The 26,368-nt window shown below is 34.8% G+C and overlaps 1 protein-coding gene across 40 annotated transcripts in view; it reads left to right on the plus strand.

The window, feature by feature from the left end:
* RIMS2 (regulating synaptic membrane exocytosis 2) overlaps nucleotides 1-26,368 on the plus strand; it is a 421,007-nt gene that overhangs the window by 286,743 nt on the left and 107,896 nt on the right. For 20 of the 40 annotated variants that reach the window (XM_071738118.1, XM_071738119.1, XM_071738124.1 and 17 more), the window contains 7 exons: nucleotides 1,066-1,137; nucleotides 2,655-2,834; nucleotides 3,965-4,074; nucleotides 4,896-4,928; nucleotides 9,860-9,907; nucleotides 10,929-10,973; nucleotides 20,544-20,633. In XM_071738118.1, coding sequence (XP_071594219.1) covers nucleotides 1,066-1,137; nucleotides 2,655-2,834; nucleotides 3,965-4,074; nucleotides 4,896-4,928; nucleotides 9,860-9,907; nucleotides 10,929-10,973; nucleotides 20,544-20,633 — 578 coding nt within the window. The remainder of the gene's footprint in view (nucleotides 1-1,065; nucleotides 1,138-2,654; nucleotides 2,835-3,964; nucleotides 4,075-4,895; nucleotides 4,929-9,859; nucleotides 9,908-10,928; nucleotides 10,974-20,543; nucleotides 20,634-26,368) is intronic. The other 20 variants (XM_071738137.1, XM_071738136.1, XM_071738143.1 and 17 more) reach the window with 5 other exon arrangements.

Raw genomic sequence — 26,368 nt, forward strand, 5'->3', positions numbered from 1 at the left:
ACAGTAAAACTGTTGATTTGTTCTTTATATCTGTATGATCTAAAACTACACAGTGAAGCTCTCAAGTGGAAGGCAGTCAGTCTGCTTTTATAGCCCTCCATTTGTTGCTGTAGGTACTGAGAAATTTGCAGTATGTAGCCTCTAACTTGGTGGTGACAACTCAGTTTTCAAATCCTTCATTCTACAAAACAAAAGTGGTGCCAAAGCTTCATCTAAAAGCAAAAGGTTCAATGCCAAAATCCATATTCTCCTCCACTTCTGGGAAGTGGGTGGTTTTCCACTTGAAGTAAATGGCAGCTGCAGATTATGGCAAACTGACTATTGAATATGAAAATTTTGAGGCATTTAACTACTACTGGTTTCTATCGTGGCTCCATGGTACTCTGCAGAATACAAAACCTGCCACCTAAGCCATTAATATTCATCACGATAGTAAAAATGCTTTCCTGCCTTCTAAACCAGGCAGAGGATCAAATCCCTAACATCCTAAAAATACTTTTAGTACTATAACTAAGGAGAATGAGGCATTGAGAGTAACAAGTGAAAGAGCCTTATCTTCTCAGTAAGTGTTTATGTGTCATGTGGCTACTACTCACCTGTTTCTCTGTGTGTCCTGTGGGGATATGGAAGAAGAGAGAAATAGAGAATGGAATGATACCTCTCACCATATTGCCCAGTAAAGGCTGCTGTGGTCTCCAGCAGTCCCCTGCTTACTGGCAGGAGAAGGTTGTGCTAGCTCTATGAGATGACAAACCCAAAGAAGAAACTCTTTGTGAGCTCAGTGATTTTCTTAAATATATGGGTAAGCAAGGCAGGGGTGGGTTGTAAATAACTTGGTTATATTATCTTCTACAATTCTGTTGAATTTAGGAATATTTTTTCTTGGAATTTATTCCTATAGTCTAAGAATTTATATCTGTGGTCATTTTTTTAACCACCATGCAGATGGCTGACACCTTTCTCACCTTCCTTAGCACTGAAACCTTTCTTAAACTGTTACCTAAACTAAGCAACATTCACATCAAAGCTAAGGTTGTGTTTCTTTGTCTATCCACAATGTAAAAGAAGCGAGACAGTGGATGTTTTTGCTGATGAAGCTTCCCATTCAGAAACAGAACTGATAGAAGAAGAAGTGAGGTAATTTTGTTGTGGTTTTGTGCCAGGCTTAATGTACCCTTTCCTCCAGTCTTTAGTGCCTCAGCTTATAATTACCGTTGTGTTTCACTGTGGTGTGTTTGCTTGTTAGGAGCTTATATATGTAGGTTCATGGTGAATGGTATTATTCTGAACCTGTCTGTGGCAGCTCTTTCATATGCTCTAGGAGTCCAATTACTACCTCATGGAAGGCCTGAGAGACATTCATTTTAATGAATCTTTTATCAACCTATTCAGCAAAGTTAGCTACCTTTGACATGAATATGCTCTGCCTCAGCACGGTTTTTGGAAATCAAATGCCATTAATAATATAAGACTCTTCATAATGAGGCTGTGGCGAGTGCCTTTTTTGCTGCTAATTAAAATTTGGCTTCTGTTACACTTAATCACCATCCAGTCACTCTTTGTTTTAATTGATTTCATCATAAAATGCATGACTTAGCTCAAGGAAAAGTCCTGAAGGGTACATGTTACACATTTCTATTTTATAGCTGCTCACTTATTCAAGGAGAGCTGTAAGGAGTGTGAATTTAATAAGAACCTCCATCAGAGTATGGATTTTACTTTAAAATTACCTCGATTTTATGTGTTTTAGGATATTGCTAGCAAATATTACTCCTTGCAGACAGACCAATTACACTGTGAAAAAGGTGGGGCCTAACTGATTTCTGCAAGTAAAGGCATGATTAATTGCCTGAGATAGTAGAAGGCTAGATTACTTGATCAAGAAAATCTTTTACTTAATGCAGTTTCTCCCTGTTGCATCTCTAATGGTAACTTTTTCCCTTGCTGTGTTGACACAGTTCTTTAGGCTGTGGGTTAGAAAAATTGGGTTTTTTTAATTTTGTTTTGTTTTTATTACGAACCAACCTTTGTCTAGTTGGTGAAACCTCTGCAAGTATTAAGGATGTTGTAAAATTTCATCTGACTACAGCTGGAGCATCGCAGATGAATCCACCACTATAGCCTAGCCTGTATTTTATAGACATCCTGAGTCTAATAGTATTTAAAAGTGCTTCATGGTAGCCGTAACATATGGAATGTGGATTTTCCTACAAACCAGAGTACAACCTCTAAAGATAATCCAGTCTGTAAAAATTTAGTCATGTGAGTAAAAATGCTCAACTAAAATGAACAGTTAAATGAGTCCTTAGCTTAGTGAGACTTATTATGTCAGTTACTCCAAGTTTGATGTATGTATTTCTAAATAAGAACACTTTTACCCAGAAATTGTCAGGAAACAGACTATTGCATGGGTAGTCATTACTAAGACATTGGAAACATTTCAGCCCATTTATCAAGAGTATGGAGCAAGCCAAATCATACAATCACATCTATAAAAAAACTGTATGTTATCAAGAAGCGAACTCAGAAAACTTACGCTCACAAAAAAATGTACATATCAAAGTGATTTGCTCCAAACCAGTATCATGCAGAGTATTTGATAATTAACAGAAAAGTCAAAGGTCGACTGAGCTGCTTTTTGACTAACGTTACAGGAATTGTGAAGCAGCTGATAGACAGCCATATCAAAGATCCAGATCAACAGAGCAACGTCCTATGCTAGAGCGGATCAGCTCCCGCTCCCGGTCCACAGAACGTCCTGACTCAAACCTCATCAGGTCGATGCCTTCATTAATGACTGGAAGATCTGCCCCTCCTTCACCTGCCTTACCGAGGTGAAACAGACAAATCAATCAGACTAATCCCCTTCTGCCCCACCAGTTCACCATTTTTCTTTCCTAGTAGCTAATTGGTATCGCCTCATCCTTAGTTGATCACTAGTAGCAATAGATACTAACCCTTTCAGTGCCAATACACTATTTATATTCTACTCTGGATATAATGGTGTGGCTGCCATTGCAAGTTGTTTGCTAGCAGTATTTAACTACATTTGTTTGTGATTTCTCATCTATCAAGAATCCTGGATGGTTTCCCACATAAAGCACCTCATAACTTTCATATGCTTCTCTTACAGAATGAGAATTTTTTTGTGTTCATCAGACATCGCTTATGGAACATCCATCATAACTACATCAAACGAAACTTGGTTTTTTTAATTAAAAAAAAGTTTCTTTAAATGGACTGTGCTAACCCTGTCTACTAATTACCATTTTAACCACCATTTTCTCTGACTACATTTTACTGTGCCATAGTCTGTTTTGTTCCTGTTTGAGTGCTATACTTTACTGATTGACATTCTGAAGATTTCAATACATTGCTCTTAGCTTAAATAAACATAATACAATTAAAAGATTAATATATTTTGCTCAAGTTGATGTTCAGTAGAGCCTCTCCTTATTTTAGAACCACAGAATACATTCTTTTCTTTCCTTAAAGTTAGCTAGTAACATCAAATCCCCAGTGAGAGCTAGAGTCAAATACCAGTGTCTTTTCTCAGTTTATTGCTATGTATACACAAATCCCTGTAGTCATTTTGCCACTCAATGGTAATTTAACTGAAACTAAGCTGAGTAAAGTTTGTTGAATTTAACTTGTGGATAGTTTTAAGTGTATGGGGATATGATATCCATATGCACATGAATATAGACACAATACATTTTCTTGGCTTGACTGTGCAAACATCTTATGGATGCTCAGCCTTAGTTTGGCTTCCTTTTCTTCTTTTTTTACAGAGATATTTATCTTTTTAATTAGGTCTTTTTCTGAAAAGATAATAGTTTCACTGCGGGATTGCAAGGATCCCAAATTATCCAAAGCCTACTTAGTTATGTTAGCAGCTCTTTGTGGTATTATGGATGAATTTGTCACCTAATGGCTGTGGTTTGTTTTGATGTGTGTCTCATAGGTCACATCCTCGAACTGGGTCTGTTCAGACAAGTCCATCAAGTACTCCAGTAGTAGGGCGAAGGGGCAGGCAGCTACCGCAGCTCCCACCAAAGGGGACGTTGGAGAGAAGTAAGTTTGTGGTTTTCTCCTTAATGATGTTGCAAAATTGCTCGTTGAGATCAATTATATTTACCGTTTTTATTTTAGTATTACAGTTAAAACCTCTTGAGTGCTTGTGAACAGTATTAGGATTTGATGGTAGTACTGTATTTGGTACTGTATTTTTATCTATTATGTATTAATATTGAAATTATTCTTGACTTAAACGAACCATTAGCAGTTCAACAATCATCAGTGTTGCAATACACATGAATCAAGATGGACTGACTGTTAGAATGATCCTGTTCCTTTTGAATTCAACAAGTTTTTTTTCCTTGACTTCAACAGGCACAGGAAAGTATCTTTTGTATGTTGTTTAGTAACAACTCAGGCTCTTTTGGGAGTTAGCAGCATAGCTGATCACTTGGACTGTGTTACCCATTGCTAATATAAAACTTCTGCAACTTGAAACAGGAAGAGCAAGAGAGGTAATAAACTTTAAAATAGGAAAGTTCAGCAAGATATTTAATGATTCATGATTTTACTGGGACTGTTATTGTGCTTATCTATAGTGTCCTACAAAAGCACTGGTCAATGGAGACATTTTCCAAAATGTTTAGAAATAAAGGTATATAAACATATTTCTGAAAGCAAATACATTTTCACCCTTCCACTTATTCATAGATGTGCTGTGCAAAATCAGTCTAAATGGCCATATACACTCCCTGTTTTCAATCCTTCTTAACATGTATATTGTATTTTCTATAAAACTTCTGTTGGTTTTAACCCCTGTGCTTTGGTTCCTTTTTTTTTTATTTGTTTGTTTGTTTTGTTTTTGTTACTTTCCCTAGACAATGGAGACAAGGAGATAGAATCTTATGAAGGTCTGTACATAAAGGAGGGTTTGTTTTTCACCTGAAAGTCTTTTTGAGAGGCTATATAGGGAAAAATAAACCCAACTGCAATTGATGTTACTTGATTGCACAGACATAGCAAGAATTATTATCTGATTATTTATTCTTTTTTATATTCAGACCTGTGGCTAAAAAATTGTGCAGGGTTCAACATGAAAAAAAGATAATATAAGTAATGTTATCTAAATATGATCATAATTAGAAAAGTACCCAGACATACACCCATTTTTGAATATCAAGGATTTACAAAGGAGTAAATAATATTATTTCAATTAACCTATGTATGTATAGGATACATACAGGATCAGCACATATTTAAATTTAATCATTTGAGGCTATTTAACATGTTTAATGTTATCCACATGTTTAATAGGACAGTGGTTTTATATCAGATATGTTTTGATGTTAAACAGTTTCTGAATTACTAGGAAATTTTCAAATAATGTAGGACCAAACATTTATTGAATAAAGTTATTCTTTCAGAAAGTTATAATACTTTTGCTTAAAAATAAATCTTGTATTTTGTACCATTAAAGCAACCTAATTTCCTTAATAGCATGGCACAAGATATCAATTGCAGTCCTTGATCATATCACTGAGGGTCTGTATGTAGTATTACTATATCTGTCTCATCAGACTTCTTAATTTAGCATTGACAATGTTTACAGTGTTTATTTCCTTTTTGGAAACAAAGCTTCACAAAAAGAAAACTCTTGTTTTCACAGATCATCACCCTAGTGTATTCATTTCTTCGTTGTGTTGTGTTGTGAAATGCTTATATGAAATACAGTCTAGATATACCAGGAAATAATCATAACTAATCACATGATGTTTGCTGTCATTGCTGTAAACACTTTCATGTTTTACCACTCTTCCCTGCTCTTTGCTTAGTATATCTATTTAGACTGTGAGCTCTTTAGGGCATCAGTTGTGAAATATTGCATATTTTTGTTGTGTGTGGCTAGGGAGGGTAGTGGTCTTACTTACACTATAGGTTATATAGCAAGAGATATAGTAAGTACAATAAAATAACTTTTTTTTTTTTAAGAGAATTGTCTGCTCTGGTAAGTACTTCTGAGACTTCTAGAAATTTGTTCTGGGACTTCGAGAAATTTGTTTTTACTGGGAAACTGTAATATTTTCCTATACCTCTGTCTAAAGTAGTCCTTTGGAAATCTGTGTTACAAAAAATTGCCAAATCTGCATATATTGGAGTTTTAGTAGACAACCAAAGCATCATCTGTGACTAAAGATACAGTACCTAGACACTTTTTGTATTGAAATTTACATGTACAAAGGTGGTAAACACTGTGGTTAAAAGTATGATCCATAGATACAGCTTTCACATTGTACTCTATTTTTATGTCAGAAAAAATCATATTCTCATAACAATATAGTCCTGTGGATTTTCTAATCCTTTTCTTTAAGGGGGATAATAGTTTTCTACAAAAGGAATGATGCTGTACAAAAAACCCAAAAGATTACCTAACTTCTGCTAGTGACAGAACATAATTATGATTAATAGCATTTTTTTACTGTGGAGAATTTAATATTGCAACAAATTATTTTAAGCAAATGAAGTATTGATAAAAATTCAAATTCAGTGGAATAAAAAATGCTGACTGTAGTTGAAGGTGTGTTAGTATTAAGAAAAAAGCCGTAAGTAGAGCTGAAAACTTTATAGACATTTGAGTAGGTTTTTATATGTTCTTTTATGCCCTGATGATAATTGAAACAGTTGCCTGGTTTTGGTAAGGCTATAAGACCTTGAGAAGGTCATTGTCCCAGAGTAGTCCTTTTTGTTCTTAGAGAAGCCTGTACTTGACTGAAATTGGAGAGGGGATTTTATGTTGCATAGAAACATGATGTGAAGGTTAAAGTTTCTGCATTTTAAAATAAAGGATTTTGTTGTTGACCAGTTTAAGTTAAAATCATATTGAAGGATAAAAGATACATTATAGACAAAAGGAATGGGAAATACCTCAGTTTTGTAAAAGTGGAAACCAAAATCTGTGTTTTTAAATCCTAAAATAGTCTCATTTAGCCTGTATACATTTGAATAATCTATATTTATTACAGAATTGAAAGCGCATAGTATTTCTTAGAATGTACTAGAATGCAGGGACTCAAGTTCAAAGAAGGGAGTAATTTGCAGTTGGGGAGATTTTTTGTTATAGTGCAGCAGTGGAATATGCAGGCTTATGGCTTTATGATTCCAACTGGAAGGGAAGTTGTTTACAGGGAAAAAGAAGCCTCTGGGTAACTGTTTTCCAGATTAGAACCAGAATGAAAAAAAAAATATTGATTTGGTATAGATTTAGATCAGTGAACTGTGTTATGTGGTTTCAGGTTTTTGCTCCAGGACATTTAGGTATCCCCAGAATAATTTCTAAATTCTGGAAAAGACAGAGAATTTTGTTTGTAAGAAATCTAGCTGTGAATAGCTATGAAGGATGATTCCCAAGTGTGGCATATTGACCTATATTCTTTTTCTTAGAGTTGCACATGCTCAGTAGAACATACAAATATCATTAGCTGTGTTGCATTTGCAGTTTTTTATGGTCATGACATTTTGGCTGATTCCCTAGGTTCTCATCTGTGTTGCTTCCAGTATCAGATTTTAACTGTTCAGAAGAAAGACTGGGTATCTCTGAAATGCACAGCATTGCCTTATCCACCCAGAATATACTATAAACATCTCAGCATCTCAGCTTCTGTTTTAGACTTTGTTAGTTTAGTGGATTTTCATGTTCAATGGATGGAAAATAGTTCTGAAAATAAGCCTGGGACCATGTAACATTTTACCCGATTTTCACTAATAAATTTTGCTTGTTTATTTCAAAATTATACGAGTGAAAGAAAGAAATATCTTGTTTGCAGTGAAGATTTATAGAAGAACTATAGCATTAAATTGAATTTGTATCTAGCACTGCAATGGTTATGTACTCTTAAATGTTCTGTATTATAAGCGCTACAGACAATAAGTGAATATTGGAATATATTTCCTAAGAGTCAACAATAATTTTTTCATTTCATGATATATTTCTTTATTTTTATTCACCTTGTTAGAAGGATAAACTTAGTGAATGCTTGCTGCTGATTAAAATGGACCATCATAAAGTGCTCTTGAAACCATTCAATACTAGCCCTTTCAGTTTGCTGTTAATTTCTAATCAGAGGAGTATTTTTCCTTTTCTGCTTAAAAATAAACATAGCCCTTTCTTTCTTCATCCCTACAAAAAGCCTTACCCATTCACCCAACACTAAAAAAACTAGCACATTATGTCAGATCAAACAAGCATAAGAAAACCTTTAAATATAAAGAATTAGGTGCTCAGAAATTTAGCAACTACTATAGCTCAGTGAGGATTTGACCTTCTATTTATGTTCTATGGTACAGACTTTCATTACATGATCTCATAATAATCTTGTGTCTTGGGAAAGTTATTTCAGAGGCTGTTAAAGCTGACATTACTGCTGATTAACTGTCCTCTCTTAATTTCAGGTATGGGTGATCTTATTCCTGAATAAAATTATCTATGAATGGAATTAGTAGGGGTAGTTGATTAGGTTTAATCAGGGATAGCTGTGAGCCATAAATCCAGTTTTTATAGCTCTCAGATACAACATCAAAGCTTTAAAAAGAACATGTCTATACTGTCAATTGTATTGTTCCAAATCATGCAGTATGGAGTGCTGAGACACTCTGATGGTTAGGAACACACAGGTACTATTGATAGTAAGATCAAAAGATAGAAAGATGTGCTGTTTATTTTAAGGGGCTATGCCTCATTCAGAACTTAATTTCTCTGTTAAATGAGACAATATTCTGCAAAATGAGAAGGAATTTTACTATGTATTTTCCAGTGCCTGTCATAGTTTGACGGGAGCCAGAGAAAGACTATAAAAATGTAATTGCTGAGAACCTGTATTCACACTGGTTATAATTCTATCATACTCTCATTAGCTGTGAATTCACAGGTCTTTAAAAATTTAGGACATACAGGGAGTTCACTTTGTAAAAGATGATTGCTAACAAATAAATAATACAGGGTAGGAACTTGTCTAGGAACGTGATGATTTGGTCAGACACCAGTGTGGAAGATGAAGGTACACATCTTTGCATCCACCTTCTTTTTGTGTGAATATTTCTGTGATATGTTATGGTACTTTATATTGTTGTAAAAGAAGCATATCTGTGTTGCTTATCATTAACCATTATATTCTCACCATTGTTTCCAACTATTTCAAAGTCCTCTAATATTTAGATATGCTTTAAGTGGCTGTAGTTACTGATGGAAATGTGTCTTTCTTTCTGAATTCTAACTACTCTGAAATCCAGGGAAAAGGCATATTATCTGGCAAACTCAGGATTTTAATTTTTTTTTTCAAAATGAAAAAACCATTTGCATTGTTTCTTCTGCAGTTATTAAGATACTGATAGTACCCTCTAGCTTATTATTTATGCATGATTTAAAACATATTCCTCAAGAAAAGAGGCTTGGAATTTGATTTCTAGAAAAACTAAAGAAAAAACAAGTACTTTTAGAAGAACTGTCTACCTACATATGTCTGTTTTCTCTGCTTATGGTCTGCTTTCCATTGCTCCAGTAATTTAAAAAGAAATTGGCAACAAGGGATATTAAGGGCTGCATATGACCATCATTACTTGCAGAAAGATCTCACTGGAATAAACCACATACTACTGAAAAATAATGCAAGGATTTACTTAATCTTTGATTCACTCAAAAAAATTGTTTATACCACAGGCTGAGGGTTTGTATGTTATTGTGAATGTTTTGTTTGATATTTGTCTTTTATTTGAACAGCTTGTAACAAAGCATGCCTGTTTCTGTCTTGCTTTTTCCCCTTGTCATACCTTGCTTATACAAATGCATCAGGAGATGAAGAAAAGCATACTGGAGTTCAGGAATTGGAGGGTGAGGCAGGTCTGTCTGACCACAAGTGCCTATCTCCTCTAGAAACATTTTCCTCTGAGCACATAGGGAAGATTGACAAGCTAACCTGTAAATATATTAAAAGTCAAATTCCAGACAAGAATTATATAATTTTATATAAAACCAAGATGAATTAATTCAATTTATTGTCATTTAGTTACCAGTTTGGGAATGCTTAAGTAGTTAAACTTGCAAAAACAACTTACATTTTTTTTAAACCCTCTTTATGAAAGTACCATTTTGCTATGATCAAGTTACAGCCTTAGATCTGGGTGGATGTCCCTTAGGTGTGGTACCCTCTCAGTAGGCACATCAAGACCCATGGAATTAAGGCTAGAGAATAATAATGCACTGAGGGCATTGCTACAGTTATATGAAAATAATTAAATTCTCTAGAAAGGGAGGCCCAAAAAAATCACAAGGTGACCAAGAAGCACCCCTAGTACTAGCTGGTAGGAAAAAATGTTATCTAAACGTAAGTATGCCTAAAGTGCTGTATCTGCTTAAAAGTCTAAGTGCCTATATCACAGTTTATTTAGAATCCCATGTCCCTGACCATACTCCCATTACTATTTAAAAGAAGAAAATATGTCTCATTATTTTCTTCTTAGAACAAAGTCAGAAATAGTAACTGTGATAGGTCTCTGTACTTGTTCAGAAATCTGAACTCTAGCATAATTTCAAGACTTGAGATCTGGAAAGCAGGGCTTATTTTTTTTAGTTGTAGTCTTAAGCATCGAAATTGTCCTTTAAAATCTTTTCCTTCCTATTTTTCACTGTAGTACAGCTTATATTTTTCTTTCTTTTTTTTGCAGTTCTGTCTCTAAGTGTGTATTGTCCAGTGGTGTGTGTTCTGTGCACTGCTCACTCTCTGTGTTTTGTGTAGCAAGCATAGTGCATGGACTTGTGCTAATGTAGTTTGCAAAATATTTGTGTGTGCTATAGTTATGTTGTTCATCATAGTAGCTGTTCCAATTTTTAATCATTGTTATCTATTTTTAATGTTATAAAGATTATGAGGAAAAACATGAAAACCCACCTGTTAATGGGCGAAAAGGCAAGTTGATGATGCTCATGCTAGTGATTTGTGGGTGTTAGAGAATTTTTATTTTTTTCTGCATGGGTGTGTATGCCTTAGTTCTGCTAGTTCAAAATCAATAGATTCAGGTATATTCAGTTTTAAGTTATTGTTTTACCTCTTGCACATAAAATATTTTCAACTGTGGTTTTAAAATCTTTCTTGGAATCAAAAGCTCTAATATTTGGGTTTTATTACAGCTAACTATATTACTGAAGACGTAGTTCACACCACCTATATATGTGATCATATTGCTTATTTAGAACTGATGAAATAGTTTCTCTACTTTTTCTCATGAAGGTATTCTCAGTTTTCCTTGTCCTAAGAGACAAAGTACTGTTTGTAGACGTCTGCCAAACTGTCTACATCATCTTCCACTTTTTACCAGGCCTGTACGCTTCTACACCACTTGGCTATATATTTTGCAAGTTGGCACATTTCTGATAGTCACAGGAGAGCTGGACCATTTTAATTAGCATATACTGGTAGAGGAAAGCTTATGTCATTAGCAATCATCTCTATTGTTTAGTTCTTATTATGTTCAATATCCTATTTCAAACGCTGTAGAAATCAGCTTAGTTCAAAGAACTGAAATGTTAACATGGAGATTTAGATTTATTAACTAAAAATAGAACAGGCAAGTTGCAATGGCCAACCACAGCTTACTTTGGAGTTTTATTTGAGTTCATGCTTCTAAACTGCTTTGTTATTTTTTGAGAAATTTGTTATTATTTTTCCATGTACTTCTAAAGCCATATTACATTTAGGCTTTGTCTCATCAATATCTTCTGCCAGTGAATGAAATATCATTTAGATAGTGTCTTGGCTTTATTAAAATTTGGGTATACATTCTTACATCTCTACCAGGAGCCCACACAGGGAATGACCCCAATTACTTCGTTACTGGCTACTCTTAACATTCTCTTCCCTGGAATAACTTAGCAGAGGAAATACAGGTATGAGGAGAGTAGAGGTTCAGTTTTGCCTGTGCAAGTTCATCGTATTGCAGGGGAAACCACACTGGTTTAATAACCTCTTATTAATCAGTGTAGACAGAGTGAATGAGGTGCTGTTGCAGAGAGGGCTCTGTGTTGGCAGCTTGGCAGTGCAATGTATGGGGTCACCTCCCTTTCTCAGGTGGCTCTGCCAGATTAGTCCTAAGTGAATTAAAAAGCTGAAAGCCTGCTGCTATAACTGTAATGCATGCTAATTACCAGATTGTTCAGTATCTTATGCTCTGAAGTTCATTTCTAGTTCTTGTAAAGCTGGAGGCTTTTGTTGACTTGATAGAGGTTGACTAACCAATAATTAGCAAGTACATCAGGCTAAAGCTAGATTTTTTCTCAGTTTACTTCCACTCCTTCAATTAAAAAAAAATCAAAATTATATAATTAAAAAAAATTATTTATAATTAATGACAAAGCCTCAAAGCTGTACTTTGCATACTTAGCTAAGAACTACTATCCTGTATTTAAATAGTTTTGTTTTGTATATGTCTCTAGGGTGTCCTTTTTATGTTTTAGAAGCTTCTTCTGCAGAGACTTTACCCCAAAAGAATGGTCTAGTATTCTAATTGCCTAATATTCTATTTCAAATATTTTTTACTGAAATCACTATCCCCTTTCATTTTTCCTCAGGTCTACTGCATTCCTTTTTCATGTATTTTGTATGATATCTTCAGATCATTTAAGTTTGTGAGAAAGGTTCCAAGCTGTTTTGTCCTCTACTCTTACTTCAGGTTGCATAAAGGATGACATGGTTACCAAAGCAAAATTTTAAGGATTTCAGGTTATCAGTTCCCTCACATATTTTGCGTAATTACACAAGAGCTTTGTCTATATTATGGGAATCAGGAACTCTTTCCAGTTTTCATTTCCCCAATCAGGAAATGTCTGGAGCCTATTTGTATCTCCAGTAAAGACAAGAACCAAGCCATAGAGTTCCCCCCTCTCCATGCTCTCTGGTTTCTGCATTTATGGGAGCCCCACCACAGTGTGGGTAGTCAGGATGTCTGGAGGATTAAAATATGCTGTATTCTAGACTTGCTGCCAGATTAAACACAATCTAAAGATTTAGGTGACTGACATGAATAGAAGGGCTTCAGAGAAAGAAGTGGTGGCAGATGGAAATAGCATACATCTATGTTTTTTTGAAAAACAAGCATGTGGCTCATCCTGCTGGTTTACCTGAGCATCTTCTTCATTCTAAGACTTTGGGATTTCTGGAAATGAAGTTTACACTTTGCCTGGACTACTAAATATGACTGCCATGACTCATGTGTGCTCTCTATTCCCCTGGCCTACTGACTCTAGACTTTGCTAAGATACTATGACAGCTGTATTTTGCATAAAAAATGATACTGAATGTGTGTATCATGTGTGCTATGAGAACACTTAACATATTCATGTGTGTTATGAGTACCTAGAGTACATTTTAATTAAATTCTGGTTTAAGCAAAGGCTTAAGTAAGGCGCAGTAAGGCTTAAGTAAGATGTTGAGACTGTGGTGGTTGTAGGCAGGCACATAACTGCAGTCTGACTGCTGGGAAAATGGTGAATTAAAGAAACACCACCACAACACCATAAAACAGCAGCAAGAATACATATAAGATGCATATTTTCCAGACTGAAGAACCTATATTCTGCTGAAATTCCATACGATATAGGTGACTATTTTGTGAATTGAGATCTATCAATACCAGGGAAATATGACAAATTAATGAGTCTAATTACTAACTTGTCCATAAACAGCTGAAAATTTTACTTATTTCTACAAAATGTGAGGTGGCATCTTTCGAAACTACATCGCAATATAAAGTAGCATTTCTAAGGCTGATACATGACAATGTGATGCCATTTTGTCTGCTAGTAAAACATAATTTGTCTGGTTGCTAATCTAATATTTTATAACTAACGTTAAAAAATACCACAAATGTTCTGCTGTTGACAGCATTTTCATGTAAAAATGCAAAAAAAAAAAAAAAAAGTAAATAACTTTAAAAAGCTCCATATTCATCTAAATTGGCATGTAAATTTGTGAGATAAGAAAACTTACATTTTATAAATTAGTAGCAATTGATATTCTGAAGAACCCCGTTTTATCAAGAAACAAATCTATATATTTCATCTTTCTGTAAGTCATTCATTGCATTTTATTTTATATTAGTGCTTAAAACTACTGACTTATTTCCAGAATAGTTGTTTGAACTGAATGATTTGTTTTAACACTTCAGAAGTGTGCCATAAACTTCAACCTTAACTGCACTTAAAAAGGGTTAAACACCTCTGATTGCCTGCACACCTTGTGTGTGTGTGTGTGAGTGATGTATGATCATACGTAAAGAATAAAAACAACTAGGAAAAAAATTAAATCAATACCAAGCTAAACCTTACAACCTGCATTCTTCAGGGTGGATTTTTAGGCTGTTCACATTTCCTTGCACACAGAGCACTCGTTGACATGCAGGGAATGGGAATACAAAGTGAGCAGAGACTATGGGAGAGAGGTGCAGAGTAGAACTTTGCATTTTGCTCCACATTTGTGTTTGCCATCACATGCATGTAAGTTGCCCAGAGTCCGGCCCTTAGCAAACCAGGAGAGGAAGATGAGCAGAACGAGTGTGTGGTAGTGCTTATGTGTGATCCTGGATTCTGAGTCTCCTATGACTTGTGCCTTAGAAATCTACAGAAACATCTGTGGTATTTCTGTGTGGTATCTTCGTCTCCCTCATAGGCTCTGTGCACTCCTTCTCCTGCCTTAAATCACTCCTGCCAACATATACCTGCAGTACTTATCCAAACATGTGACTCAGTAGACCTGTTCCTCTGAGATATTCAAAATACACCTTTTAATAATAGGTCAGCAGGCAAGCTATATTGCATTCTTTTCCAACATGCTATGTCCATATAACCAGAAGAGGGAGCAAAACTGCCATATTTTACAAACATGTAAGGAGATCACAGAATCACAGAATGTCAGGAGTTGGAAGGGACCTCTGAAGATCATTGAGTCCAACCCTCCTGCTAGAGCAGCACCAAAGCTAGGGCAGGTCACTCAGGTATGGAACAAACAAATCCTGCCCCTGTACCAAACAGTCCTGGAAAAAAAGGTTTGATAGTGGCTTTAAAAGCATATGTTCACTTTCTGGCATTTAAATATACTTTGATAAATATTAATATACACATAGTTAATGTACAACTTGCTGACTACATTTTTCTTTGATTAATCTGGTCCATTTACATTTTTCTCATGTTTCTTCATATTTTACAAGTCTATTATATTTATAAAGCTGTCAAAATGATGCTTTGATATTTAGCTAAAGGTAGGCTGTGACTTAACTAAATGACATTGCAACAAATAGTTTCTGTGATCTTGCTTGAGTACGTCTATATTTTTTTCTTTAAAATAAGCAATAGAAGATTCACATAAATTTGTTTCCTGTATAGAGGCACCGTCTATATTTAAAAATAAGCTTAGGACAGAGTTGATGGGATTTGGAGCAAAGGAATGTGATAAGAAGAGTCTGCTACTGGACTAGGCTGGTTAAGTGATTTACAGCTACAAATAGTTAATGTAGCCTTGAAGTAATTTTGAAGAAAGTGTTTCTGGAGTAAAGGAATAATCTAAAGTGAAGTATTATTTTTGTTACATTAGTAATGATAATATTGTATGTAGATATGTGGCAATACTTTCTATTGCATGCCTAATGACTTCCATTAAAGTTCTGTTAATGTATTTCTACTTCAGCCCCAAGGGATGAAGCCCAGGGGTGTTGTTTTTTGGGGTTTTTTTGCAGAATCTGTAGTTCAGTAAGGAAGATGAAATCAAACCAATAACTAATTAACGTATGTCTGATTTTTAATTGAAATGCTAAATTACTCAAAACAATGACATAAGTGATGCTTACATAGCCTTGAATTTATTTTAAAATGTTGTTAACATTTGCCAAGAATTCATTTGTTGATGTTGCACAAATTTGCAGTGAAAAAAGATTTCCTCAGATTTGCTGTAGAATATTACATGGAGAGAGAGAGAAGGTCTTGCTCTAAATTTGTCAGAAAAAGACTGGGTGTGTTGTTGTCTTCAGGTACTGATTGAGTCCAGTTCCTGGACTCCTGGGGCAGGGGAACATCAGTGCTGTTTTACTGAGGCACCTGACGCTTTCTTTGATCTCAGAACAGCATCAGTCAGGCATAAAGCCTTCAGTGCTGACTTTGTGTCACTTGGAGCTGGCCTTGATGCCATTAGCAGCATGCATCTGGTGCAGGGTGGCACTGGATTCATTCCAGATGCAATGTAGGACATCTGAGGCAATTAGTGTGGCACTAACTTGAAGCCCTGTGCTTTCCCCTGGTGGAAGTTGGACACAGCTGAGAATATTTGTGTGAATTCATGAGCTGAGTGGCTTTTAAAATTTTTCTTGGGAGCTTGGTTTTGTAAATTAAAACTTGTATAACAGGTTTTTAACCTTTTCTATGTCTTAATTCTTCCTCTTGCACTCTTAACATGTGTTAAAGATCTTGAGTATCTGTTTCAAAACATACTTTTTCAGCCTTTGACAGCTATGGCACAGTTCTAATGGCTCATTATTGTGGTGTTTTGTGTTTAAGAAGCAGCAGCCAAATGCCCAGGTGACTCATTTTTTACACCAGTTGTCACCATGTATTATTAATAACGTAATTCCTTTCTGAACATTCATCTTATAAAATTAAATATAGAAAGAAGTTCTGAGGATATTTCATTTGCAGGAATAGATGACTAAGTTAGGTATGTTCTAATGAAAAAGTGAAGACTTTATTATAACCTAATTAAAATCTAAAACTAGAAATGCACTGATAAAAATTGGTTCACAAAAATTTTTAGACGCTGAAAAGAATATAAAAGCTGAGTGAATTTAATTAAAAAAAGGCATTCAGCTAGAAGTTTATGAAACTGTCACAAGAAAACAGTAATTATGAAAACGGCTATGTATGGAGAAAAGAAAGAATGGGGCAGCATTTGCATAAGAAAACTCCTCTTAATTAGCATCTGGTATTTTGCTGCATGGTCTTGTACTTCTGAAGTTTGCTGCATCATTCCAGTTTAGCTGCAAGATCCCTGGTGCTCAGTTGACACATTTAGAAATTCAGAAAAGCTGGAGATATGAAGCTATTCTTATCATATATTATTTCAGTATTTTTTCATGTTGAATACTCTAAAAAGCAGATGTGAGAAATGCTGATGTTGTACTGGAGCATACCAAGTTTCTCTCTCCCAGGCAGCAGAGGTGAATATCATTCTCAGGAGGGAATGGCATACAGCCAAGTGTCATCCTCTTGTGTCACACGGGGAGCCCTCCACATAATTCACTGTGGTGATGGTGCCCAAGTGCTAGGGGCAACAACTACTTCTAATGAAACAACAGTATCCAAAGATTGTACCTTTCATACTGATGCAAAAAACCTGAATCAGTGCATCTGTTTAGTTCTTCTCTCCAGAAAGGCTTATCAGGTAACTAAAATATTCTGACTCAAGAATCTCATATTTTACATCATCTATATGAGGTCTTTTTATTTTAAATGTTAAATACTTTACACATTTTTTATATACATAACACTGATTATTAACACAGAAGACAGTTTGAAGTTCATTTTTATGGGAAGTGAGAATGGCAACAGGTGAATGAAGAAAAAGAAAAATGTATGGTTTCTTTCCAAATGTTTACAATTTGGCCTAAGCTGGCTTTGGTTAATAAGGGAAAAGGGAAAGATTACAAAAGGGAAAGATTATGCCCCTTTGGTGTTGGGGGAAAAAAAAAAAAATTGGAAACTATAACACATATTTATCTAATCAGAGAGGATATGAGCAGCACTGACATTTAGCATTTTGCTCGTTCATCAGCATCTCTTACTAGTTCCTAAACAGAAACCTCTTATTTAATACCATTTTCTTAAATTTGTAGAGCATGGAGATGGAAATGGAATTAGAAAATGCTGATGAAAATGTTAAATGTTGGAGTAAATCTGATGGGAATATCTACTTTTAATTCTCAGCTGATATTATAACCATGACTAGCCAAACTCTTGCAATGTTCTAGAAGTCAATGAAGATTTTCACTTGATCTGGAGTACCTCAATCTGCATATACTCATTATAAGAGTTCTACTTATCTGCTGATAAAATTGATAAAATTTAAAGAACCAAAGTGACACAAGGATGGTCATTGGAACCTTTTCTGAAGGTGCTTTCATGCTCATACTATTATTTTTAGTGTAGACAAAAAAGAGTACCCTACATTGCTTTTTGTAACAATTCATTGGGGTTTTTTGTTTGTTTGCTTGTTTTGTGGGGGTGGTGTTTTGTTTTTGGTTTGGTTGTTTTTTTTTTTTTTTTTTTGGAGGGTTGACTAGTTTTACACATGGCAAAAAACTTAATTCAAAGAGTTATATTTTTGGTGTTTATTTCTTCATGTTTGTCAATTCAGGTGTTGTGGAAATACTTAGAGAAAAATTAACAAGGCTTAGGGAAACTTTTCTTTTGATAACCAACTTTGGTATGATAAGTGATTTTGGTGACTGAGCAAACTACAGTCTTTAGGTTCAGAACTGAATCAGGAATTCTTAGAAAAGAACTCTCACCAAGAAGGGCCCAACTTCTAAAACTGTTGTAAAACTACCATGGAAACCACATAGCTTCCTAGTATTTCTTGTGTGACCTACACTAGGGGATCCTGCTCTGGCAGGGGGTGTTGGACTCAATGATCTCTCAAGGTTCATTCCAGCCCCTAACATTCTGTGATTCTATGAGAATCTTCAGTAGTTAGACTGTTCATTATACGTTCATTATATGTCCTGAGAAAAGCTTGTGTTTGAGATTTCTGTCTCCTTACATTTTTTCTTATTCTGTCTCTACTCCTGGACCTAAATGGTTGTCTAAAGTTGTTTTTTCCTAGCAGTGCCTCTTCCTTAAATTCAAAGGTAGATTTACTAAGGTTGTTGTATATTTTTGTCCATATTAGTTAAAAAGACTCCTCTGGACTTACCCAAGAAAAATGTAGCATATAAAGAATCATTAAATATTTTATTGTTAAATATGTATTTTCCTAGAGGAAAAATAAAGATTCCCATTTTTGTTAGGAAGAAACCTAATAAGAATTTATTTCCACAGTTTGGAAACAAATGTTTCTTGCAAAATTTCTTACTTAATACTTACTACACATGGTACTTTAAAGATGATAGTTTCTGTTTCAGCATGCATATCTGGTGTTATGAAATCATAGCTACAATTTAACTGATATATTACTTAAAGCATAAAACTCCATCATTTTCAAAAATCAAAGCCACCTTTTATAGGTACTCTGCCCCAGAACAACAATCACAGATATAAAGCTGTGGGATGCCGGCAGATAACATTTTTTACGTGTTTACATTTTCAATTATAGATATGCATGTCTCATTTAAAAAGAAAAAAATAAGTATTTAGAGTATCACTTTCTGTCTATTAATTTTGAATTTATAAGATTTAAAATTTATTCTCTATCTTTAGTATTCTTCTCCATCATTGGCTATTTCTGTCACCATAAAAGTGATTATATCTGTAGGCAATGGCTATGAGGAACTTTACACTTTGTGGAACCAGCATGATAAACAGGTTCTGACAGCCAAAAGTAAAAATGAATTGTAGGGTATTGAATCTTTTAATATAGTTAATTGGCCTAAATTTGGTTTTCATATGAGGCACAGAAAGATTTTAAACCTGTAGGAATAGACTAACCAGCCAGCTTAATTTTCAGAAGATGGAGAATTAAAGTGTAGAAGAAAAACATCTGACAACCTCAGAGACTTAATGTCTTGCAAATCTAGAGAATGGAGTCCCTGTGTGGAAGTAGAGTATATATGGTCCCTTCATAGGTCTTTTTCTCAGTGGTTAGGTCAGAAATGCCAGTTTCAGGGTACAGGATCCATAATTAGTGAGACCGTGATTATTGAACGACAGTCTGCCTAAAATAAATATTGAACTCAAATAAAATCCAAGATTTAAGAAGTAAACCCAACCGGCTTTTGTCTTAACAATCAATTGTTAAAATTGCTTTATTAATGGAAAGTAAACATGCACAATTGTTGGCTCAGGGTTTTTTGTTTGGGTGTTTTTTTTTATTATATGATTGGAAACACTTTTTACTATAATACTTTAAACTTCTTTTTAATTTGCGGAAACACAAAAATATTGTAAGATGCTATAGAATACAGAGTACTAACTATTAAAAGTGGAAGAAGTTACTGTTAGATAGCCTCTTGTTTTTTTATTCCTGCTGTTAAAGATCAAAGAGAGGAGAATATTTGAAAAATTACATAGATACCAATTTTCATTTAGTATGTTCTATTCCATGTTTAAGATGTTTACTAATTCTCTCCACCATAGGCCCCTAAATTAAAGAACTAATCTAGATCTTTGCCATGTTAATGATAGTACATTTGTTTAGATCAAGTTTTCCCAAATGATATTAGGTGTTTTATGATGAAAGCTACATAATATTTCTGATTTTTTTTTTTTTTTTTTTGGTTTGTACTAGAAGTTACATGGGAGGACCAGCAGAAAAAGGTGAATGGTACAATAAGTGATGACAAACCATTGCCGAAAAAGAAACACCATTCTGAGCCAGGTTTGTCAGGGTTTGGAAAACCACATGAAAGCATGAGACTATAAAAATGCATTTCATGCTTTTGTAATGCGTGTGTGCTCAGTGTACCTTATTTTTTTTTTTCACTTTGGTGTGAAATTTTTAGTATGTAGAGACCATTTAGATGACATAGTTCTGTTTTAGAGTAGCTAAAATAGATCTGCTTTTGTAAACAGTTGTGTTAGAATGCACATGCATTAGAAAAGAAGTGTTCTGGCATAATATTAGACTTAGCTTGCTTTTTAGTTTTGAATTTTTTTTATGATTAGATATGTGTGCAAACCTCATAAATCCAAGTATGAGTTATGCTTATTTAGTTGATAAAACCAAGGTATCTACTGCATGTATGGTGGGAAAGTCTTCATCTAAGGACTTGAATCTGAAACCTTGTTGCACCATGACACATGACAGAAATATTCTGATGTAGTTTTTTTTATACCATCTGCATTTTATATCTCCATATGACTGTACTTCTCAAATACAAGACCTCTTTCTCCCTCCATCCTATACATGAATGGATTTCTTCTGAAACTAAAAACTATCACAAACTTTCTTCCACCACAAAAATAAAGTTTAATTCTTTGATTCTATCTTTGGTCCTATATATACATAGTACTAAAAAGTAAACCAATTAATAATAATTTTGATAATGTTTCATCTGAATCAGACAATAGAAGGTCCTAATCACATTAACTTATACACTTGCAAAAGGCACTGGGATATGGTGATAAGCACATTGTAAAGAGTAAAGGAGAGTACACAAGAGAAGAAAAGGGAAGGGAGAAGAGAGGAAAGTAAGAAGATAAAGAAAAGGAATCTTTAGATTGTAGGTTTCATCCTGTATTTAATGGTTGATTCATGTTACTCAACTGAATGGTTATTTGTCATTTCCAAGAATACTTAGGCTCAGTTTTAAACTGCAAGTCCCTCTCTGTGTGGCATATCAGTTGTCTTGCTTATGCTAATGACAATACTTTTCTTAGCCACACAAGTTAAAATTTATGAGATTAACCAATTGTGTCATCTCTTAAATTAATGTTGTAATCTCAGCTTTATGCTCACCTAAATGCTGATAATTTCCAAGTCTTTTGTTGAAGCTCAACTATTGTAGAACTGAAAGGGCAAGAGTTAGAACCAATGGAGAACAGCAAAATCTGGGTTGACTGTAACATAGGGATTAGGGAATTTAGCTGCAAAAGGCCAGACTTGCAGTTGCATTTCCTGATCCCTGACTTTTTAAGGCATCAAAGGAAGTTACAGATAAAACAAGTACTGCTCATAAGAGTCAGGATCCGAATGCAGTGCGTCTTATTTTCCAGCAGTGTTTTAACTATTGCATCACGGGTTTAGGACACAACATCTACAGATCTTCCCTGTTCCCTTTCCACAGTTCTGCCAAATAATTCCTCTGCCCAAACTTTCCTTTACATAGTAGCAAGATAAGAACATTATCTCTGTCTCTCAGCTGGGGTGGGTGTAGATATGTGGTCTAGGTGGATGACAGATTCATAGTTATTAGCATGCTTCTTTAGAGCCCCCTTGCCCATTTTTTAGCAATAGCCATGTAAGAAAAAAAAATAATCAGAAGAATAGAAATCAGAAACAAATATGGTCATTAAAAGGTTGCCACTTCAGAAAAGTTTTGTGTATTAAAAAGAAGTCTTTATCTGGTGGTTTTTTTCTATTTTTGCTCTTTGGAACAATACCACTGACCTGCAGTGCTACAGGGAATATACAGAATTAGTCTGGAAAGCCTTAGTGGCAATTATCAAAGTCTAGAATATATACAAAGCTGAGTAAAAATTGTTTTCTGCTCTCTGTATTCCTAGATTCTTTGTGTAAGGGGTGATAAGAGCATACATTCTGCTCTGGTTTATGTTATCAGTAATGTCTTCCATGATATGTGCACACAGGGAAATGATAAGTTAGGCAGAAACATCTGAGGTGGTTCTGAACACTTTATAACTGGCACCAAATAGTGCATCCTTATATTCCTATAAGGCTTTTTCCAAACTGATTCTCTCAGTCAAAAAGCCCTATATAATAAGGTGCTATATAGGAGTGGAGTACCAATTTATCAGCTCAATGCATCTTCCAGGATCTGCTGTGCATGGCCCACTGCTGTCCCTATAGACATCCCTGTATCACTAGAAACAGTTTGTTTTCAAGGCATACCAGTCAGGACAGCTGGAAGGAGGTACAGTAACACTGTACTCACCCCTGGATGTTGAGATCTATTATATCTGAGGCCATGATCTACTAGTGATGTAGCCTGATGGAATCGATTTAAGGAAGCTTCAAGCTCATTGAAGCTTTCCAGTATGGGATTTACCCTCTGCACAAGGCTGTGCTTTCATCTGAGAATGCATTAAATGTTCTGTTTGCACAGAAACCAGCAAGGAGATATTAGTAAAGTTAGTCCCTGGGTACAGCTGTCAGTCTGTAGAATGAGTAAAATGGGCACTTTATATCACTGTTACCCTTTTTTGATTGCCTTTTATACAAAGATTTTCCTCCTATAGCCTATTATGAAAGCATGTCCCATTTTTAAGTTCAGTTTGTCTGTTAAGAATTTAACCTCACCAGTCACATGGAAATAGCCATGGTAGTATTGTAGCTAAAAATATAGAGGAGAAAATAGATATTGATTACACAAATGCTTTGAGTGAAGAACCGAGCCGGTGAGCAAATTGTAGATAAAAACATAAATAGATAACAAAATAATTCAAAATAATAGAAAAAAACTCAACCATCAAAACCAGGAATATTCTGTCATATCAAGCATTAATATTCAAGAAATAGACATAGCTAGAAATGAGAGTAACAATTTTTTGGAGGACAATTTAAGGTCATTAAATGAGGTACTGAAATGATTCTTATGTCTCAGGCTTTTCAATTAAAGATGCTTATAAAATTTCTGTTACTGAATCAGAAATCAATATGGCTTTTTTGACAGTGTTTGTGATCTCTTAACTTTTGAGGCTATTTGCAAACTGTTCTCACATATGTATTTCAAAGAGTCAACTGTATTTTTGCAGAGATTTTGGGGGACTGCGAGTGGAAAACTGCAGAATCATAGGTAACCATAGCATCAAAATTCAAGCCATGTCTTGAATGTGTGTGCCCTTCCTCTAGCCAATGTTAGCACTCTTTAAGAGAATGCTGCATTCTCAGGACAACATTGAATCAAAGAGCATGTGGAAGAGTTCATATCTAATGTTATTAAGTCTGGTATAAAATTACCAGCTTGTGAGAAACAGAGGAATAGAGTCATGGACTAGTTTATGATTGCTGAAGAGGAAAGGTGATGGGGCAGTAGAACAGTTTTCAAAAGAAATGGATTGGGAAAGAGAAGATTGAAAAGTCCATGGCCCTGTTGCCAGTTTCAGTGTGCTATGGAGGGGCTGAGGAAGAAGGCACAGAGAAGGATCTTATGAGCATGCTGTGGAATATGAAAAGCAAGCAGATGTAATTTACAAAAAGAGCTACGTGTTGAATATATGAGGATCTTTTAACCTGTGAGCAGTAACATGGATCAAATATATGGCATGATTAAACTGTTCTCTTGAAAAAAAAAAAAAAGTTTGCACACTTTCCAGGGCTTCTTCATGAAACTTTGCAGTCCTGGTGTGAGTAGGGCTTAGATGTGGTCAAATATTGTACTTCGTTGTTGTAGCCAAATTACAATAATTCATGATACATTTGTAATTTACAATGGATCAAAAATAGTGGGGAGGCCTGAAAATATCTAACAAACCACACACCTTTTACACATATTCTTTGGCTGCTTTGGGGGAACTGTTCCTGCAGTCTTAACTATGTGAATCTTGGTCAATGTGATTCTGTAGGTGGTGAAAGTTCTTTTACATCACTAGATGAGAGTAGATTTAAGAGAGATATCTGTTCTCAGATTGCTCATCTGAATAACAGTGAGTGCATTTTTTTCTGTGCCATTAGGTAACTTGTCTGAAGCAGTCCTGAAGTTTGCCTACATAAATTACCTAACTTGCTAGTGAGATTTATTGTATTTTCAGGATTTATTATATCTCAAGTCCACTGTGTAACCACAGAACATTAATATTTTGAAATGGTACTGTTTTATTTTTTTCCCTTATAGAATTATAATGTGAGCTTTATTCAGAGAAACAAAATAATGGTGGTCTTGCTGAATTCTGCATTTATCTCTTCAGACTTATGAAAAAGTAATGCAGTCTACATGATTTGGTTTGATTTAGAGTTCATGCTACTGGGAATATTTAAGATTTCTTTTCATATGCTGTTTTCTACCTTTTTCTCTATTCTTATCTTTGGATAGGAATAAGCCACATTTGCTGTACTCTTACTGTCTTTACCTAGCTTACATTACATATAGTGCATTATATATAGCAAATATTATGTAATTGCAAAATCAAATATGTTGCTTCTTCCCTGTTTTCTCTTCATCTGAGTTAGTACTCCACTTCTATTTTTGAGGGAAAATATCAGCATGTGTCCAGTGATATAGCTGTGATTTTGTGTGTATGGGTTTGCACTTTAAGATAAAGAAATCACTTTAACTAGTAAAGAATTACATCATTAACAAAAATTCAGAAGTGTGGAACAGGCTCTGTATCTACAGGAAGGGTAACTGGAAGATGTGAGTTAACACTACTAAAGATTAAGGCAAACTGATTTTAGTCACACCTCAGTGTAGTGAAAAACACTTTCTCTCTAGCTCTTCTTTAATAAATATTTCTGCTCTTAACTGTTCTGCTATCTGTTCTTCCTCTTTTACCTGTATCCTTAGCCTTGCAGAGTTTCAATGGTATCAGAAAACGTATTTTCTGAGAGTTAGATGCATTATGGGTTTCTTCAGATCTAATCACATCCAGGCTAATGACACACATTTATGGAAGACACACACTCCATGGTATATTAAAGTCACCTCCAAGCTTTAAGATTATATCTATTTGATTGTGCTGTTGCACATCTTATTTTGTGAGGAGTGTCCAGAAGGCTTTCTAAATCTGGAAGCCACAGAAATTTCAGACCATATATGCAGTGAAAGATTTTTGTTTTTTAAGGAGAAAAAAGACAGGGACAATCAAGACAAGACTCAAGAAAAAGAAAAAGTAATTAACTTACATCTTATTGTCTCTGCTGCTTTTAGAATTTCAGATTGGAATGTTTTGGGAATGTTTTCTATGTGAGGTTTTAAGCATTTTTTTTTTAAGACTTAGTTTCTAAATACTTCTCTTTACTAAATGATGCTACTGACAAGGAAAAGTTCTGTATCAAAGAATAATAAAATAGATATGTATCAAAGAATAATAAAATAGATGGTACTTATTTTGGTTTAGTCAGACTTGCAATACAATACCTGGTTTTCATTTACTTTATAAGTTTATTCATTGAGAGTCTCGTTTGTTTCTAAATCAATGTATAATAGCCTTCTGCTACCACTCTCATACATCAAGATGAACAATTGATCCAAATAAATGCTACTGGCACAAGGAAGCAATAAGTATGCAAATGAAGACTGCCTATTGATGTGATCTAATTGTAATAGAATTTTATTCCATGCTTTTGTTCTCAGATTTGAGTCTATTTCTATCAAAAGATATATTTTAGTGGATTACAAGCCAGAGAGCCAGAGAATTTTCAAACTTTTGTTTGGGATTTATTGCATAGCTTCTTAATCAGGAAGAGATTGATTCACAAAAGTGCTTTTGTGTCTA

Source organism: Heliangelus exortis, chromosome 2, assembly GCF_036169615.1.
Source record: "Heliangelus exortis chromosome 2, bHelExo1.hap1, whole genome shotgun sequence".
NCBI classification, from domain to species: domain Eukaryota; kingdom Metazoa; phylum Chordata; class Aves; order Apodiformes; family Trochilidae; genus Heliangelus; species Heliangelus exortis.